This window comes from Pseudonaja textilis, chromosome 2 (assembly GCF_049901715.1).
Source record: "Pseudonaja textilis isolate UNSWEBS1 chromosome 2, rPseTex1.2, whole genome shotgun sequence".
Classification (NCBI taxonomy): Eukaryota; Metazoa; Chordata; class Lepidosauria; order Squamata; family Elapidae; genus Pseudonaja; species Pseudonaja textilis.
In genome coordinates, this window is record NC_141991.1 from 204,984,841 (window position 1) to 205,005,334 (window position 20,494).

The window sequence follows — 20,494 nt, forward strand, 5'->3', positions numbered from 1 at the left end:
CATAGCGTTTAGAATTAAGGCCAAACAGTTCAATCTTGATTTAATCAGACCAGAGAATCTTGTTCCCCACAGTCTGAGAGTCCTTCAGGTGCTTTTTTGCAAACTCCAAGTGGCCTTTCATGTGTTTTGCACTGAGCAGAGGCTTCTGCCATAAAGCTCAGATCAGTGGATGGCTACAGTGATGGTTGTCCTTCTGAAACTCTGTCCCAATTACACACAGGATCTTTGAAGCTCAGTCAGAATGACAATCAGGTTCTTGGCCACCTCTCTTACTTAGGCTCTTCTCCCGATTGCTCAGTTTGACTGGTCAACCGGCTCTTCGAAGAATCCCAGTTGTTACAAATGTCTTCCATTTGAGAATTATGGAAGCTACTGTGCCCTTAGGAGCCTTCAGTGCAGAAGAAATTCTATTAAACTTCCCCAGATCAGCGCCTTGCAATAATTTTTATCATTAATCTATACTTAGTGCTCTGCAGGCAATTCCTTCAACCTCATGGCTTTTGCTTTGCTACAGTATGCATTGTCAGCTATGATGCCTTCTATAGAGTAGTGTGTGCCTTTCCAAATCATCAATTTAATTTACCACAGGTAGACTCCAATCAAGGTGTAGAAACATGTCAGCAATGATCAAGAGAAATGGGAAGAACCAGAGCTAAAGTTCATGTGTTGTTGTAAAGGTTTTGAATACATGGGGCAATATGACATTTCAGTTTTTTCTTTTTAATAAATTTACAGTATTTCTAAAATTCTGTTTTCACTTTGTCATTATGGAGTACTAAGTACAGATTAATGATAAAAATTGATAAAAACTGTAGAATCAGGCTGCAATGAGATCTGAAGATTTTCTGAATGCACTGTATGTATATAGACTGGAGGATACTTGCCTTAGTAAAGGCACTGAAAGGTCTTTGAATGTTTGCAAACTATATACTGTAGTCAGCAGTGTGCACTTAAAGTTTAAATTTAACAACAGAAACAAAACAATTCATAGCAAGAATTTATTCTATTTTATTCTGCTTTGTTAGGGTGTCATATGAAATACTATGTCTCATTCCAGACATATAATTTAAGAATAATTCAGTGACAATGAAAAAGGTTCAGAGAACAGCAATAAGGATGACAGAATACTAGAAATATTAGAAGACTCAGCATTCTTCAAAATATCCCATTAAATCGTCACACAAAAACTAGGTCAAAACCCAATATCTTTTGTTGCAGACTTAAGACAGGAAATGGTGAATCTAAGTTACAGGAAGGAAGCTAGATTCTGGATGAATGTTACACAAAGCTTCCTAACCTTATGAGCAGCTTCACATTGCAGTTAATAATCAGAGAAGTGATGTGCTCCTCATCATTTGCAGTGTTCAAGGGAAGTCTAGACAGATTTAATTTCAATTCTAAAACTGTGCAGGAAACTATTTGGAGGCCTAAATGGCCTTTCCAACTCTATGAGTCTAATTATTGCAGCATTAATTGCACTATATGGCACTATAATATATTGTATAACAAGCAATATAGCCACTCACAGCCTACTCAATGGCAGAACTCTTTACCTGGGAAGTTTTCACATAGTACTTCAATAGGAGTTGCTCTCTTGGTATCTCCAATTTTCTGATAACGTTCTTTCAATGTATCTGCCTGAGTTGAAAAAGCATCAAGTTAACTGTTTCAGAAACATTCTATAAAACTTTGGTAATATCAGAAGAAACAAGGCAAATCAAAAGATTTCATACTACCTTTAAGCCTTGCCAGGGAAGGCTGCCTCTTAAAAAATACATGAACATATGACCTAAAGCTTCCAAATCATCTCTTCTACTTTGCTCTGAAAATTAAATTGAAAATATGAAGGCTAGATTTCTGAATTGATCTATAAAATCAATGGAAAATATGTACAAATATGCAACTGTATACAATGTTTTCTGAAAATTATAAACAAACAGCAAATTTGGAGTTAACAACTCGATCAAGTAAACCTGACAAATCCCATGAAATATAAAAGCATTAACTAATTGACACATCACTGAACTACCCATGTTTCCCTAAAAATAAAACTGGGTCTTATTTTCCTTTGGGTCCCAAAATAAGCACTAGGGCTTATTTTCAGGGGGGGGGGTCTTATTTTTTTTCCATTTATGAGGCACCCACTTCTTTTGCTTGCTCGTGGCAGGGCAGGAGGCCACATGGAGCATTAGTGCCAATACCACAAGGTGGGTTGATAGAGATGCCCCAAGCACCCCACATCGGCTTACCTTAAAGCCCCACAACAAGGCCACCTGTGCTCCAACACCTGCCTCGCCTCATGGCCACGACACCAACACACAATTAGACCTCCTGATCCATTGCAGCCGCAAGCAAGCAGAAGTGGGCCAGTCGTCAAATGGACTCCTGATGCACATGGGTGCTGGTGGTTCCAACGCAAGGAAGCTATTGGGGCATGGATGGCCTGGCTCCTGGGGCAAGGTGCATGGGGCAGTTCCACAACCTCGCCTTGCGGCTGTGGCACCACAAGCAACCAGACAGAATGGACGGGCATTTGGCTGCACAGGCTCTTAAGTAGGGCTTATTTGGGGGGGAGGTAGGATTTATATCAGGTGCACATGTAAACAACATGCTAGGGCTAATTTTTGGGACAGGTCTTATTTACAGAGAAAGGGTAATTAGAATGTTGATTCTAAACTTTCTCTTTTTTTCTCCTATATCTCTTGATTACAGATTTCCAGAATCAAAGATCCATAAACCAATATTTCTCCAACATTTTAACAAGTTTTCCCAGCAATCTGTAAGCTAAAGTAAGAAAAGAAAATTGTAAACCTTCTTTAAAACTACATAAATCCTCATTATGAAAATATGGAAGAACGGACACAAGTCCTATTATTCAGGTTTGGGACTACTGAGTTGAATGAAATTATTGTTCATTGGTTTCTCCTTGATAGCTATTTTCTCTTATTTTCTAATGTGTTTTATTTTCTACAATTTGCTACTGGTGTTTTACAGTTAGTTATCAACTTATGACCGGTCATTTAACAACTGTTCAAATTTACAACAAACTCCCCAAAAAGTACAGTTCCAAAGGCCAGGCCCATCCCATGTGACCACATTTTGGGGGCTCGGAAACCAGCCCACATTCACAGTCATTTGCAGCATCCTACAATTACATGACCATGATTTACATTTTTGTCAAAAACAGTTTTGGTAAAAACATCCCACAGCAAAGCAGGTTCACTTTACAACTGTGAATTCAGTTAAAGACAAAGATGAGTCATGTAACAACCTGCTGCAAACATAAGCAATCAGGTTGGTCACATGATGACCTAATTTATGACTGTCAGGATTTATGACCATAATGGACATGCTCTCCTGTGTTCATAAGTCAAGGACTACTTGCAATTGTGTTTACCACCCAGAGCATTATATGTGAGGTAAATGGCTAATTAAATCTAATAAATAATGCTGCATTATGAAAAACTGAGGAACTGTACAAGCGGTTTAGAGCTAAACTTTCATTAAGAAGAATAAAAGTAGACAATTTATTAAAAACTTTTATTAAAAATTAGTATTTTGCCATGCACTGATAACATTAAAGAATTATATTCATACTCTTACACATGTTTGAATGAAATAGACTAAGTTTAAAAATAATTATAAATATAAAAGCTGCTTACAAAAATCCATAATGAAGCTGCTATGTTCATGTTCTTACACACATACATACATACCTTTTCCTAAATGTGTATTTATACTCATGTATCTAGCAGTTCCTGTAAGGCTTTTGTGTTCTCGATAGGGTATGTGCTTCTTTGTTTCTGGATCTATATACTCTTTTGCCAACCCAAAATCTATAATATGAATAATTTGTTGAGTTTTGTTTCCTGGTCGTCCTATTAAGAAGTTTTCAGGTTTTACATCTCTGTATATTAAGTTCTTTGAATGAACATATTCCATTCGTGAAATCTGTCAAACAGAATGAAAGTTTAAAGAAATTAAAACAGTCATATCTTTAGTAATAAAACAAATGAGTTACTGTGTTTTCCTGTCTTGAAATCCAAGATTTTTCATGAATGAAATTAAAAATGAAAACTTTCCTAATATTAATTTATTTTGGTTCATAATATATAAATACCGCTGGTGATACATACCTATCCATTAAAAACAATACCTTAAAAAATTCCTTCATTAAATTATACATTGGTTGCCATTATGTGTTCTTAATGATAGTACATACAACAGAGTCATTTTTAAGCTTTAAAACACTGAAGAAAAAATAGACACAGAAGAAAAAAGCTTTGTTCAATCTGCATACTTCTAATGTCTTGTGGCTGCCAGATATCCATAGAGGTGAGAATAGTCTGCTTACACTTGTAGCATTCATGCGTAAAAAAAGGTACTGCCTGAGAATTACACTATAATTCAAATTTATTCCATTAGTAAACTTTTCATTATTTTTACTTAAACACTTATTCTTTTTTACGGGTTCTGCAGATTTTGCATATATGGATAGATACTAGTGCAATACAGAACCAACAACTATATTACCTTCTAAATCTATGAAAAAATACCTTTATCATATATCCAACATCTCAAAAACTACTAAAAAATTACAACAATGTCTTTGCATTCTGGTAGCCATAAACAAACAATATTTATCCAAAGCTACTTAAGCAAAACCCAAAGACCACATATATATCATGCAAGGACTGTAAAAACCATTATATGGGGCAAAAAATTGAGGGAAAATATCCGCAAATGTCAACTGGCAGTTAGAAGACATGATAAAAACTCCTAAGTTTCACAACAGACAAGTTTAACCCACTTTTTGAATTGGGAAACTGTAGACATCTTAGATTAAATCAGACGAAAAAATGATAAAAGAATTCCTAAAAGAATAGAACCCTAATTAATCACCCATTAAAAGATATACTGAAATAAGCTCCATGTACAAACCTTTTAAGAAAGCAAAGAACCAAACATTAAAAAAAAATGAACACATCCTTTTTCATCACACACCTATTAATCAATACCCAGATAAGGAACCAATACCAGTTAAAGAGAAACTACAAAGTAAAAGATAACATCCCACTCTATTTTTTTTTTTAATGAAAGCAACCTCAAAGTCAAACATGTCTCCATAGTTTAAAATAATAAAGCCCCCAAATCATTCAAGGAAAAATAATGTCCAAATCAAAGCAGATAACATAACCTATCACTTATAAACAGTTAGCAAACTCCACTCTCCCATTCACTAATGTTATCTAGACTGGTAATGAAACATCAGCAGGAAGAGAAACAAGCTCAAAAAACAACAGGAACTCAATAATGATACACTTTTTGTGCATTCTTGATATTTTTACATTATTTAAGTATAAGATACAGACGACAATTTATAGAGAAGCTATACTCACCAGTTGTATGGCTATCATAAGTACAGTTTTCAGGGAAAATGTCCTATTACACAAATCAAATAAATCTTCCAAACTAGGTCCCAGTAGTTCCAGCACCATGGCATTGTATTTGCCACAAGGGCCAAAATAATAAACCTGAGGTATTCCATCTAAAAAGTGAAAACAAATGGTATTCATCAAATTTAGCTGCATCCAGTTCCTAAACAGACTTTTCTTTATCTTAGCTAAAATATTTGCAAATGAAAACTTATCCTGCTTAGTTGTAATTATTCAATGAAAAACATCACAGGCAACAACATCCCTCCATGGAATTTCAAAACAGTTCAGTCTCAGTCTATTATTTAACAATTTCCATAGAATCAGTATCAAGTGAAAAGCTTAAATATATGGAAGAACATAATATTCAGTACAACAAGATGTTTATGGGTTTATTAACTATACAAACTACTAATTTGACATTATTAATTCTTTTAATATTAGAATTTCTGTTCTGTTCCCTTAGATTTTGGGTAAGCAAATCAAACAATGAATCTGGATAAAATATGTACAAAGGCATAACCTGTAACAAAGGTTATTATTTCTCCTAAAAATCACTGTATCTCCTCAATTTTCATTGTAACAAATTCCCATTTCATTATAGATAAAAATTTTAATGAGACTGCTTTAATAGAAAATGAAGGAATAGCTAATGCATTTTGCGGCAAGCCTCACCAGTAAATATACTTAATTTAAAAGCTTTGAGGACCTCAAACTATGTTAATCTGTTTATTTCCAAATCAAAAGTATTTTCACTTTTCATTAGTATCTAAAATAGCAAATAGGTCCATTTAAAAAGTCAGTAAAATCTTAAATTTATTATAAATTTGTTGTTACAAAACCTTATCCTACAATGATGACTTTTATAATGCTAATCATGGGAAATATGTATATAAAATGTTTTAAATTTTTAACTAGCTTTGTCCATGAGAAATAGAGCATCTTATTTAAATAGATTATGCCTTATCAAAGCTTACTATAGCTTTTAAAAAATGAAACATTCACCTTGTGTATGTAGTATCAAACCTATAGCCACATATGATTAAAGGACATTAACTCCTTTTTCAATTAGGCACTTAGAAAAGGATGAATTATGAAGACAAAGGTACTTTGATGGGTGGTTTTACCTGTGAATACCTTATCAGGCAAATGCTAAATGTCACCGCAGTAAAATGTGTAATTTACTATGTATCAATAACACATATCTTTAAATGTTTCATTGTCTTGTATAGCAAAAATATTCTAATAAGATTTCATAATCTAAATGAGAAGTTCCCAATTTAACAGATATTGCATAGTAAAATATTGATAAAAACAAAGCTTTGTTATTTAAATAATTAATAATTAAAACATATTTAAAGCTAGACAATTAGAAATAATTAATTAATCAAGTTATTTAGCTTTCAGACGCAATTTGACTTAAAAGGCTGAGTAAGAACTGATCAAATCTTGCCTGTCAAGGAAAGGACAAAAGCTAGCCTGACTGCCTTATCAGATTTACAGTAGATTATCTGAGAGGACTTATCTAGAAAACTTTCTCATATTTCTGACAAAGATACAGTCAATGGCATAAACCAGTATTAGTGTGGGGAGATAGATAGATAGATAGATAGATAGATAGATAGATAGATAGATAGATAGATAGATAGATAGATAGATAGATAGATAGATAGATCCCCATATATACTATAATATATATGGCATTCGGCTTTGTTCTACAGAAGCCTGATGATGGCAGAAGAGATTCTGCTGAAACGTCGCTACAACTTTAAAAGCACAACTACTATGACGTGGGAAAATATCCGAACAAAGCCGAATGCCATACATGTAAGTACCCGCGAAAACTTAAGAAAAATCTATCTATGTATCTATCTATCTATCTATCTATCTATCTATCTATCTATCTATCTATCTATCTATCTATCTATCTATACACATACATACATACATACATATACATACATATACATACACACATATACATACATACATACATACATACAGCCATAAGTTTTCACGGGTACTTACACGTATGGCATTCAGCTTTGTTCAGGTATTTTCCCATGTCATTATAGTTGTGCTTTTAAAGCTGTAGCAACGTTTCGGCAGAATCTCATCTGCCATATTCAGGCTTCTGTATTGTGTTAGTGTCTCTCTCCCTCTCTCTCTCTCTCTCCATATATATATATACATACATACATACATATACACACACACACAAACACACACACACACACACACCAATACATGTTTGTTTCAATAATAATTTTATTCCACTACAAATTATACTTACCTCCAGATCCTAGCTGCTTGTAGAATCTGTATTCCAAGTGCAGTTGTGGTGCTCTTGACTTCATTGGCTCCTGGAAAAACCAAAAATTTCCATTTTGAAACCCAAAATCTACACTAATATAATACTGATAATAAAAAGTGTCAGGCAGAAATAGATTTATTTGCAGATAGGCAACTCATTTCCTGCACGAGTAATTGCCCCTTACTTTCTCCCTGAAAGAATGCCTAAGCACTCTGAATCAGATGCATGCCTAAATTATTACAAAATATATAGTACATACACTGTTTCTAATCTCAGCAACTGTGTGGACTTCAGATTCCAGAATTTCCCAGTCAGCATGTGATATATAGTTATTCTAGTTGGCACCATATACCTCTTATAGAACAAGGATATTGTTTGAAATGTTGAAAGATTCATCAATCTTACTGAAGGATAAACTGATCTCTATGGCTATAAACATGTATCACCAGCTCTGATTGATAAATATGTTTACTGTTTTCTGAAAAATAGGCTAGCCACCATCACCCATGTTAAAATTACTGCAATACGATTTATATGGGTCTGCACAAGTTCCTGATATTGAAGTTACAGTGACATACCTAGGTATGCCCATACAACACCAGTTTTGAATCAGCTATGTGACCTACCTATTAGCTACTGAGCCAGGTTCAAAGCTTTGCATATTCAGTAATGGCAGTGGTGGAATTCAGTTTGCACCAGTCAGGTGAACCAGTTGTTAAATTACACACACACACACACACACACACACACACACACACACACTATCAAAGTCAATCCTGGGTGTTGCACTGCAATGGAGAAATGGGCAATGCAGCGGTCGGCTCAAGGGAAGGAGAAGGCTACTTTCGCTTTTTCTTTTCCCTGCTCCTCCTCCTTTCCTCGTACTAAAGTGCTTCATTGCCTGTTTCTCCATTGCAGCGCAGCACCTCCCACAACAGCCAACTTGACCCTGGGTGAACCGGTTGTTAAATTATTTGAATCCCACCATCGAGTAAAGGCCTAAATTGCTTTTCCGGTCACAGACTAGGCAGTGGCTAAGATTATCAGATGCAGTCATGTGATTTCTGCCACAACTTCAAATAGACTTTCTCTCTAAGAGTACCTACTTTCTAGAAAGTTTTGTACTGCGGTATTTATAAAGTACCTACTATTATATAGTTGGGGGGGCATGTTAAGAGTAATCCCTTCACACCAGGCCTATCTTATCATATTTTGTTCTGTATCAAGTAATTTAAATATCAGAATTTTTATTCTCTGTATACTTCAAGATATATTAACATTCCAGTTCAATACCTAAAATTATTAAAGTAATATTCTATAATTTCCCAGAGCAGACTTGAACAATATTTAAGGGCATGCAAAAGAGAAAAAACTGTCTGAGGCAGTCAAAATCTCCAAAAAAATTGAAATAGAAGACAATAATTTTGGGGTGGGGTTTGTGTGAGAGAGAATGGAAAGACATCCAGTCATCTTTTTGTAGATGCTCCTGGCTTTTTTTCACCATCCTTTGAATCCAGAATACACCTGGGTATTTCTAAACCTTCCATGCTATACTTATGTCTCATTACTCCACCAATTCCCATGTCAAGCCAGCATTCAATTTAAACTACCAATGTATGTTTTGCTATGCATACTATAATTAGATTTATCTGTAAAATAATACATGGTGATGAATATTTTATTAATTGAATGTATCTTTTACTGCAAATGCAAGCTAGTATACTGTACTTTTAAGAAATGCATCCTGTGTGGCACCCTTGAGAATCAGTCCTGAAATCTATTTTGCTTACCTTTAATATTCTTCTTTTATGTGCCTTACTTATGGTTGTCCAATGATTAGTTTCATTTGGTAATTACTGCTAGGCTTATCATTGTAAGAAATTAATTTTCACCCAATGCTGATGACATTCAGTTCTGTTAGTCTTTTGAATCTTTGAGTCTTTGATGAGTACACATAGTCAGCTGTATTGAAATGTCTTATTAACGTTTCATCTTCAATTTCCTTTCATCACATCACTGTATATGGAGATTGGTATGTTACAGTCTGATGGTCCCTTTCATTCTTTATTGTTTTTTGCCCCAGTCTACTAATTCCCAAATGATTCCAGTGTGCTCCACTGAAGCCTCAGGTCTTTGACTTATGTTCCCTTCCAATTTATAGCTCTCTCACAAAGAAAGTTGTATATTTTTGCTTCATAAGTATTTATAGGATCAGGGAGTTTAATACATATATATTATTGGTGCAGTCATATTATTGCAGATGTTCCTGACTTCTCTCTCCTTCCTTTGAATTCAGAATACTATACCTGGATATTTCTAAACCTTCCATGCTATACTTATGTCTCATTACTCCTCTGATTCCCATTTCAAGCAATCATCCAGTTTAAATTACCAATGCTTTTATTTAAGAGCTTCTGGACACAAACCCATCAGAATTTGCCTGCTAGCTTCTCTATAATCACTCTCTTCCTACATTTGAGCAAGGCCTTTTTTATATAGATTAGAAATTCTGTACAAATACAGCTTCCAGATTGCAGGCTCTTGACCCCATGATATTGGAATTGTTCTTTCATTTTTGTGATGGTTTGATAACCCTTTAAAGGGAGTTTAAAAACCTATTTATTCAAGTGGGTCTGGGCAGGTTTTTTTCTACCTTATTGGCAGCAGTTTCTGGTTCAAAACCTGTTAGAAAGCAACTGTCTGAAACGTTGTAGGGTAATTATCATTTAAAGCATAGCATTTTATGTATCCATCTTTTTCTTTCAATTTAACTACAACAAAAATAAAATGTTAAGAAAAAACATTGCATTTTTATTTTATGCCTTCACATCTCCTCTCTTTTCCCATTTCATTAAAAGAAGCACTTTATTTAGCAAATCAACCATAAATTCCACCCTTATTCAATAATAAAAAGAAAGTAAACTCATTACTGCTTAAATGGCATAAAAAAGTTCAAACAATGCCTTTATTGACTGGAAACTAATTTGGGCTTCTAAGGTTTATAGGAATAACGGAGACCTAAGGCTATTTGAAATCTTTCGCATAACAAATACAGAGGTTGGCTAACATTCCAACATTTTAGAAATTTCTGGAAGTTATACTTAAGCTTGAACATATGCAGGAAAAAAGATTCCTCTTTTTGACAAAGTGTTTTAATCCAAAGACAACACTGGAAGATTTCACTTTCCAACTAAGTAGATAGCATAGTTGACTGCCAATATATTATAAAGGAAAACACAGAAAAATGAATATATTCTAGCTATGCAAGTTGCAGCAGGATTAATAAAGAATAAAAACAGATATAGAAAAAATACAAAGATTACCTTCAACTGGACAGTATACAACCCAAGATGTATATCTGTAAAATCCATACAAAGCTAGAACTTAAAATTACTAAAATGACCAAAAGGAATCATATATCAAAATTGGCTTCAAAACAATCCAAGTTATACTCAAGAAATGAATCACAAGAACATGTCAATGCACCTAACAAAGATAGAATACTTTAAAATAATAAACCAAACTCAAACTAAGATCATAGAGTTACTTTAACCTGCTCAGCAACAGGGGTATTATAAGTATTATCTCATGAGAGAGCAAAGTTGAGGCAAGTGAAAAAAAAATAGCCGAGATTATCTCCAAGATGGAGATCTCTAAGTACAGCAGTTCCAATTAATCAATCTGAAGAATTTATCTTTATTCCATGTTGTGTTTTGTTTCATTCATTCAATTCATTCATTCATTCATTTCTAATTGACCATCCAACTCCAGTAGGTTCTGGGAAGCATGCATAACTAGAAAAAAACATAAAAGAGCTAAAACGTTAAATTTGTCATTCCAGACTAAAACAATAAACAACAAAATCAACAAAACAGGGTCCATTAAATAACAAACATCAACCTCAGTCATGAGACCTAAGACAAGTTTCCAAAGCTTTCTGGAACCCTAGGATAGCTCTGCCCTTATATTTGAGGGGGAAGCTGTTTCAGATGGTAGAAGACACAACAGAGAAGGCACCATTTCCTAGGTTCCACAAGATGGCAATGTTTAATGGATGTGACCTGAAGCACAGCCACTTTACTGAAATGTATTGGATGGGCAGAAACAATTGAAGACAACTAATTTCTCAGATATCCAGGACATGAGTGATTGTCAGGAAAGAACACAGCTGGCATACAAGATGGATCTGTGCAAAGATGAACTAAACAGTAGCTGCAACTCAGAAAGACCCCCAAGTTATGCACCTATCTTGAATGGGGAAGGATAGTTCCCTTCAAGATCAAAGACAGTGTTGTGGTTAGCCAGCAGCAGGTGCAGACGGCTAAGGAGAGCAACGACTCAGATGAGGGGCCAGGACCATTAGGGAGTGGACTGCTACCTTCAGAGATTGTGGGGGCTGGCAGCAGTGATGAGGAGATTCCCGAGCCTGTGCCAAGTGCGCGTGTGCGCAGGATTGCTCAGAGGAAAGAACTGTTACAACAGCATGGGCAACTTGGGAATAAGGCTGCAAGGTAATGGCCCTACCTTCAATAAGATAAAAGCCAGCTGTGAAACTAACCTTCTTTGCAGAAGGCAAAGAAGTTTTGAAACTCAGCCTCATGGACGTTCCAGTATCCTGAGTTTGTATTTGAACATTTTTGTCTTGCAAATTATTTTTTGTCTGTTATCTTTTGGCAAGCCTCGCACAGTTTGGCAAGGCTTGTGCTTATCACAGCTAATTATTTTGTAAAAGCATTACAAGGTTTTTGTTCCTTTTGGATTGTGTTTGATGTGTTGGAAAAGGGCGTGGGTCAGAACAGACAGTAACATCCCCAGCCCAGGGAGTCCACAGCCACTCAGTCTTGTTAAGGTTGAGCTGAAGTCTATTCTGCCCCATACGGACCCATACAGATTCCAGACACTTGGTCAATCCATCATACAGAGGCACTTGGGGTAGAGATGGAGAACTGGGTATCATCAGCATTGTGGTTTTATCATACCCTCAGCTTCTGAGTGACCTAACCTAGTGGCTTCATATAGATATTGAATACGAGAGGAGAGAGCATCAAGTCCTGAGACACTCTGCATGTGAGGAGCTCCGGACATGATCTCTCTCTCTCTGTCAACACCGATTAGAACTGACCACTAAGGAAGACAGTGAACCACTAAATCACAGTGCCTCCTACTCTCTAACCCTCACAACCAGTCCAGAAGGATACTGTGGTTGACATTATCAGTTAGTTTCATGTAAAGTGTCAACATAAACATAAACTATACTAATGGTACATGTAATTGCTAGAAATTGCTTGGAGAAATGCTGGGAAGCTGCCAATAGCTCAGTGCTATTTATATCTTACATTCGTGTAATTTAAAATCTAAAAGAATGATGGGGGACCGAAAGAAGGAATCCTGTATTCCAGGATTATAAATTATTTTAACAATCTCAATTATTTTTTTAAGTTCTTGAAAACAGATTAAAATCTTGTGCATTTTTATGTCAAATAATAACTGTTAACTTACCAGTTTAATTGCCACATATTCATTAGTATACAAATTTTTTCCTTAAAAAAATGAAAAAAAACAGGAATGTTAGAATTTATACCTCTATATATAAGTAAATTCATCCTATTGGTCAAATTATATCCAATGAAAATATAGCAAAAATGCAAACATATTTGATAGCTTAAGCAAAACTGACATGCATCAGTTTACAGATAAAAAACACTAATATAATTCAGCCTTTTGCTTATCTTATTATTTCAATGTCTGAACATTATGTTGATTTTTTTACCTGTGCTCATAGTAGCTAACAATTTAATACATTCAAATGATACCTTATAGTTAAAAAACAGCAATGCATACCTTAAAACATTGTTTTTAATTTTCACTTTTTTCCATTATGCACAAAAGACCCTCTTTCTTCCCCTTCTTTCCAGAGTTATTTTGAAACTTGAAAATATGAATATTAGGATTTGTCGGAATGAGTGAGGGGTGGGGCGGCATAGGTGAAGAGTTCTCCCATTATGTCAATGGAAGAACAAGCTACAGCAGGTATATCATCAATATGTACAGTATTATGCAAAAGTCCTAGGTCACCACCACTTTGTTTTAATGACCATCCATAATTATTTTTCGGTCTCTGTATTAAGATTCAAATGGAAAATACAGGAAATATGTACACAAAATTTAAACAAGCAGGAGTTTTCAGAACAAAATGGCTTCTTCAGGCAAAAAGTTAATATTTAGTGTGACCGCCCTTGGCTCTAAGCACATCTTGAAGTCTTTTGGGGAGATTGTCCTGAGGTTTTCTTAGGTAATCTTCTGGTATATTATACCTGACTTCTTTCAAGATTTCCCAGGGGTCTTCTTGAGATTCAGGTTGTCTTTTATTTGCTTCTCTGTTCAGGTAATCCCATGCTGCCTCTGTAATATTCAGGTCTGTGGAGGCCAGTCCATGACTGTCAATATTTTATCAGTTGTTTTCCTTGCTAAATATAATTTAACTATAGTAGCAGTGTACTTGGGATCATTATCATGCTGAAAAATAAACCCGTTCCCAATCAGGTGTTTTTCAGAAGGAATGGCATGATGAATTAAAACTTGTCTGTACTTTTCAGCATTCATGATCCCATCAATATGAACAATATTACTAACACAACTAGCAGAAATGAAGCTCCAAACCAAGACAGACTCTCTGTCATGTTTCAATGAAGGTCACAAAGGAGGATCTTTATTCCTCCATTTCTCTCCAACTCTTCTCACACATTGCCAAACATTTCAAATTTGGATTCATCACTCCATAATATTCTTTTCCACTGATCTTTAGTCCAGTTTCTGTGAGTTTTAGCATACCTTAGCCTTTTCACCTTGTTCCCCTTGTACAAAAGTGGTATTTTGTCTGCTATCCTACCATTCCCAATCAAAACCATTCCCAATCAAGCTCCTCAAGACTGTAGAGGGGTCAACCTGGCATCCTGATGAAGATGCTGAGCCAGGCCCTTGAACCTCTTCCAGTATCTCAAAGAAAAAACTATGAGGAACTTCTCCTAAGACTTTGAAAGTTTCTTTGGATTTCCAATTCTTTTTCTGTCTTTGACCTCTCTTGACCTCATTTTTTTAATAATAGCTTGAATAGGAAATCTTGAATATCCATTTGCTGTTGAGAGTGGCCTTGCAAAAATATGATTTCATGTCTGTCACATTCTGTGATCTTTTACATTTTGACTGGAATGATGTGGTTGAAAATTGTTTTATTAGCAAGTTTCCAATGAATTAAGTCATATAACATAGGTACGTACAATGTAAAGCTCAAGCATGTCTTCCACAAACCTGGTGTAATGTACCTTTTTATACAGAAGTTATTCTGGCATCAAAACAGTTGGATACCTATAGGTGTTAGCGATGACAGCATATAGCATTGTATTCCATTTAAGTTTACAGGAGCCAACTGTTTGATGTTGCTCAAGTTTAGGGGATGTCACACTACATATTTGCCTCTTCGGTCTATGGAAATTGTCCCCCCCCCCACCCCCCCACCCTGCTTTTTCTTGTTTTTGAATATTGCATAAAGACTTTTGCTCAGTACTGTATATTTTGTTATAGTCCCATGATTCTTTATCTAAACACAGGAATCAAGGCAACTTGTACATCTGAATTTCCAACTCTGATTCTATTTTTTTAATCAACAATTCAAAATAGTTACCTCCTTCGCATAGGTAAGAGGTTATAGTTACTGCATGGTACAATAACTGACCTCATAATAGCCTTTTTTATTGTCCAAATTCTCCTCCCACTTAGCTTCACCAAATGATCATGGATTATAATTATGAACAGAATATGAACAGAAGAAGAAAAAATGATCCCCAAAAGCCTTTATTCTTTCTGGTTTTAATTTTATACAAATGTCAGCATTTAACTCTTTTGTTTCCGTAAGCCATAAAGCTAAGTTATAAAGTCCTGAGGAGGTATAGCAGCCCTCAATATTTGAGATTATCCATAGCTTCTTTAAATAATGTATAGTAGTACAAGTTAGCTGTCTATTTCCTTGTTTGTGAACTTCTCACTCATATGTCTGAGGAAAGCCTGAGGAAAACTCAGTAATAGCATCCCTGTCACCAGCCTGGCATGACAATCAGGAGAAATGAAGAGACAGAGCTAGCTTCCTTCCTCCCGCCCTCTCTCCCACCCATTTCAGCACTAAGAAAGCAACACTTCTGCCAAGTCCATGCAAGGCACATTGCAATAACCTGGTCCTCCAAGCTCCAAGATGTGTCAAGACTGCACTCAGCAGAGGACCAAGCAGAGAAGCACCAGCTAGGTTACGGCTATTTTGAGTCATAATCCAAAGCTCACAAATGCTTGCCTTCTAGGGGCTGCTATCCCCATGGAACAAGTAGCAAGATTACATATGGCCACTGGAAGGAGGTAGAGCGTACCAGCATGTAGCGTACCAGCAGGCAGATTGGGGTGCCTCTGGAAATAATGGATAGAGACTGAAATGAGCCAGTGTGGGTCAGCAGGAGTAGGCAGCCAAAAGGACAGGGATTGGGGTAAATATTGGGGCAGTTGAAGCGCACTCTGTGATTGCAGAAGCCAGTAGGCTGCAAGTGCCCAAATTCTGATTGCATGATTGCAGGGCCACTGCAATACTGTAACTTTAGGGATGGTTGTAACTATCATTTGTTTGGTGTTATCATAACTTGGCACAGTGGTTAGTGTGCTGTACTAGAAAAGCTAGAACTATGCCATCTTCGGTCAAATCTAAATATAGTGTATAAAATTATTCATTGCAACGTCCTACCTGTCAATGAATACTTCAGCTTCAACCATAACAATACAAGAGCATACAATAGATACAAACTCAAGGTTAACCGCACCAAACTTGATTGCAGGAAATACGACTTCAGCAACAGAGTGGTCAATGTCTAGAATACTCTACCTGACTCTGTGGTTTCTTCCCCAAACCCCCAAAACTTTAACCTTAGACTGTCTACTATTGATCTCACCTCTTTCCTAAGAGGTCTGTAGGGGGCATGCATAAGCTCACCAACGCCCCATCCTATTTTTTATTTTTTATTTTTCTTATACGTATCCATTTCATGCATCCATAACTATGTTTATACTTATACCTGTTATATTATAATTGTTTGACAAAATAAATAAAATAAAATAAATACTGCAGGCCACTTCTGCTGACTATTGGCTGCCTGCAATTTGGCAGTTCAAATCCCAGCAGGCTCAAGGTTGACTCAGACTTCCAATCCTTCCGAGGTGAGTAAAATGAGGACCCAGCTTGTTGGGGGCAATATATTGACACTATAAACCACTTAGAGAGGGCTGTAAAGCACTACATAGCAGTATATAAATCTAAGTGCTGTTACTATTGCTCTTTATATAAATGGTCTTCTAGGTAAGCAAGGAGGGGAAGAGATATTGAACACAGTAGAAACAAAATAAAAGCAGACCTACTGCAGATTGAAGATGGAAGGGAGAAGGAGACTCAGTACGGTGCAATGAATTAGACAGGCAAAGGGAAGACCCTGGTTTAAATCTGTCCTTAGTCATGAAAGTTCACTTTGGGCCATTCACTTGTTCTCAGCTCAACTCATCTGACAAAGTTAAGGGGGAAAAATAGGCCTCTGCTTTGCTTAAATAAAAGTGAATACCAAATAAAAATACTAAATTCTACTAACATATGATTTAAAGCAGCTGCATCTTTTCCAGAGATCATGTAACTACCCCTTGATACTGTAACACCAGGTACAGTAGCACATTTGGTTCAAGAAGTTGTAAAAAGGCACTACAATCAAGTCTGCTATGTGCTCTATAGCAGCGGTCACCAACCGGCGGGCTGTGGCCCACTGGTGGGCCGTGGAAAATTTTTGGTGGGCTGCAGAAGAAATGGCCCCCAAAAGCAATTAATCTGGGCCGCGCAGTTCTTGCACCTCCCAGCTCTCCGAGGGACCCTGGAGTCAGGCCCCTGACATGCACACGCCAACCAGCTCCTACACCTGGAGCCAGCGGCACCAGCAGTCCCCTCCCCCAGGGCCCACTGTCAGCTCTTCCCCATTAGTTCTCTAGCTTTGAATTGCTCCCGGCTCTCTCTCTTTCCTCCTGCCCCACGTGCAGGCAGGAAAGGGAGACGGAACTGTACACAGCTCTCCCCTTTTCCAGCCCTTGCTGCCTCTCCCAACATCAAAGTCTCGGAAACACAGGCAAAGCCACCACAGCGGTAGCATCCTGAGTTGCCTTAGCATGCTCGGTTAGTTAAGAATCACCCTACCCAGACAAGGAAGTGGTGCTGGAGGAGGAGGAGGCAGTAGCGGAGAAGCAAGCAACTCAGGGCGCTACTGCTGTGATGGCTTTGCCTGCATTTCCAAGGCTTCGATGTTGGGAGAGGCAGCAAGGGCTGGAAAAAGGGTAGAGCTGTGCATGACCCCGTCTTCCTTTCCTTTCTTGCCTGCACATGGGCGGGGGGAGAGTGAGCCGGGAGCAATTCAAAGCTAGAAAACTAATGGGGAGAACTGACAGCTGGCGCTGGGGAGGGGACTGTTGTTGCTGCTGCCATGTGTGGGAGCATGCATCTCAGGGACTTGAACCGGGAAGCACAGGAACTGCAAGTGGGAGCGTCTGATGATTTCGAAGAACTCCTGGAACACGGTAGATTGGCATTTTGTAGGTCCCAGGGAAAGAGTGAGCTTTGTTTCGTCTACTTCCCCGGTAATGTGAGAGATGCTTTCTCTCTCCCCCCTAACCCCAAATAATCACTGGCTGTGGCTGGGTTTGGCAGCGAAGTTCTAAAGTGAGCAAAGTACCCCCAGGGATACATTTTCTTGCCTGTCTCCAGGTGACGCTGGAAGAGCCTCCCCCCAGCTTTTCCTCGGCTGCAGATCTGAGCCTCTCAATCCTCCACCTGGGATCTGAAAGGAGCTCCCACTTTCCCCCCTTCCCCTCCTCCAATTAATCATCAAGAGCGGCAGCCTTCTGCAGACAGATGACTACTGAGAAGCTCCTGGAGTGGCAGCCAAGGGCCACTACCCTCCAAGGAGAGCAAAGCCCCCTTTCTGCCTCTGCTTCTCCCAGTGACAGTTGCCCCGAGGCCCCTCAGCTCAGACACACACACACCGCCCGCTCTTCTGTCTCTTTGGAAGGTGCCAGGTGTGGAAAGGCTTCTGTATAGATGGCAGATGAGATTCTGCCGAAACGTTGCTACAACTTTAAAAGCACAACTACAACGACGTGGGAAAATACCCAAACAAAGCTGAATGCCATACATGTAAGTACCGAAAACTTAAGAATATATATATATATATATATATATATATATATATATATTGTTTCTGAGGTTCTCGGTATTTATATGTAGATCTTTGGTTGTTCGGTTTTCTCCCGAGATTTGAAGTATCTAGGCAACGTTGATGAAGTCTCATTCATCATCTTCAGGCTTCTGTCTCCAGCTCTGTGCTTCTCAGAGTAATGGAGATTGCAGCTGCTTCCTCCTTTTAACTGTCAGTGGGGTGGAACTTGATTGGGTGGGGCTTGGCTGTGTTCTGATTGGGTGGGGTGTGTTCTCATTGGTAGGGGTTTGGCTGTGTTCTGATTGGTTGGGGTTAGCCGTGTTCTGATTGGTTGAGGTGTGTTCTGTTCAGGAGGGGGTTGGTTGTGCTCAGGTTAGTTTTAGTTGCTGGGGGATTTGAGCTGAGAGTTGTGATCTTGCTGTTTGGCTTCTAGTTCGTGGTCCTGCTGCATCTTCATAGTGGGTGTTGGTTTGCTTCATGTATGGCTCAGAGGGGTTTGAAGTGGGTAGTGATGCAGCTGCAGTGCAGCTTCTGGTCCATGGTCGTTTCTCATTTTCTGAATCAGAAATCAGAACACAGCCAAACCCCCTACCAATGAGAACACACCCCACCCAATCAGAACACAGCCAAGCCCCCACCCAATCAAGTTCCACCCCACTGACAGTTAAAAGGAGGAAGCAGCTGCAATCTCCATTACTCTGAGAAGCACAGAGCTGGAGACAGAAGCCTGAAGATGATGAATGAGACTTCATCAAACGTTGCCGATACTTCAAATCTTCGCGGGAGAAACCCGAACAACAAAGATCTACATATATATATATATATATATATATGTGTGTGTGTGTGTGTGTGTGTGTGTGTGTGTGTGTATGTATATATATATATATATATATGTGTGTGTGTGTGTGTGTGTGTTTGTATAGGTATATATGTATATATATATATATGGCATTCAGCTTTGTTCGGGTATTTTCCCACATCATTATAGTTGTGCTTTTAAAGTTGTAGCAACGTTTCAGCAGAATCTCATCTGCCATCATCAGGCTTCTGTATTGTGTCCGTATGTATGTATGTATGTATGCGTGCGTGCATGCATATATATGTGTGTGTGTGTGTGTGTGTGTGTGTGTGTGTATTTATATAATTTATATTTAACATAAAAAATTATATTAAATATATTAGCTTTTTTAAAAAATTCATATTAGTGGTCCTCGGGATTTAAAAGTATGAGTTTGGTGGTCCCTCAGATCCAAAAGGTTGGCGACCCCTGCTCTACATGATCTTTGTGCCTTCAAATCCAAAGTACCACACCATTCTAAAAATTATCCACAAAAGCAATAAATAATGTTTCCTTAATGTTCTATGCAGACCAGCCTTCTGCAAAACATTGTGGGGCTTGCAAACCTTTCATTAAATAGTCAAAAAGAATCTTTGCAGTAAGATTCCAATATCCCAGTTTTTGTTCAACT

The 20,494-nt window shown here is 37.5% G+C and overlaps 1 protein-coding gene across 14 annotated transcripts in view; it reads right to left on the minus strand.

Moving 5' to 3' along the window:
- The window catches only part of CSNK1G3 (casein kinase 1 gamma 3), a 65,809-nt gene that overhangs the window by 25,316 nt on the left and 19,999 nt on the right, over positions 1 to 20,494 (minus strand). For all 14 annotated transcript variants that reach the window (XM_026720519.2, XM_087926910.1, XM_087926905.1 and 11 more), the window contains 6 exons: positions 13,249 to 13,289; positions 7,729 to 7,798; positions 5,400 to 5,548; positions 3,717 to 3,951; positions 1,737 to 1,822; positions 1,554 to 1,638 (listed from right to left, as the gene is read on the minus strand). In XM_026720519.2, coding sequence (XP_026576304.1) covers positions 1,554 to 1,638; positions 1,737 to 1,822; positions 3,717 to 3,951; positions 5,400 to 5,548; positions 7,729 to 7,798; positions 13,249 to 13,289 — 666 coding nt within the window. The remainder of the gene's footprint in view (positions 1 to 1,553; positions 1,639 to 1,736; positions 1,823 to 3,716; positions 3,952 to 5,399; positions 5,549 to 7,728; positions 7,799 to 13,248; positions 13,290 to 20,494) is intronic.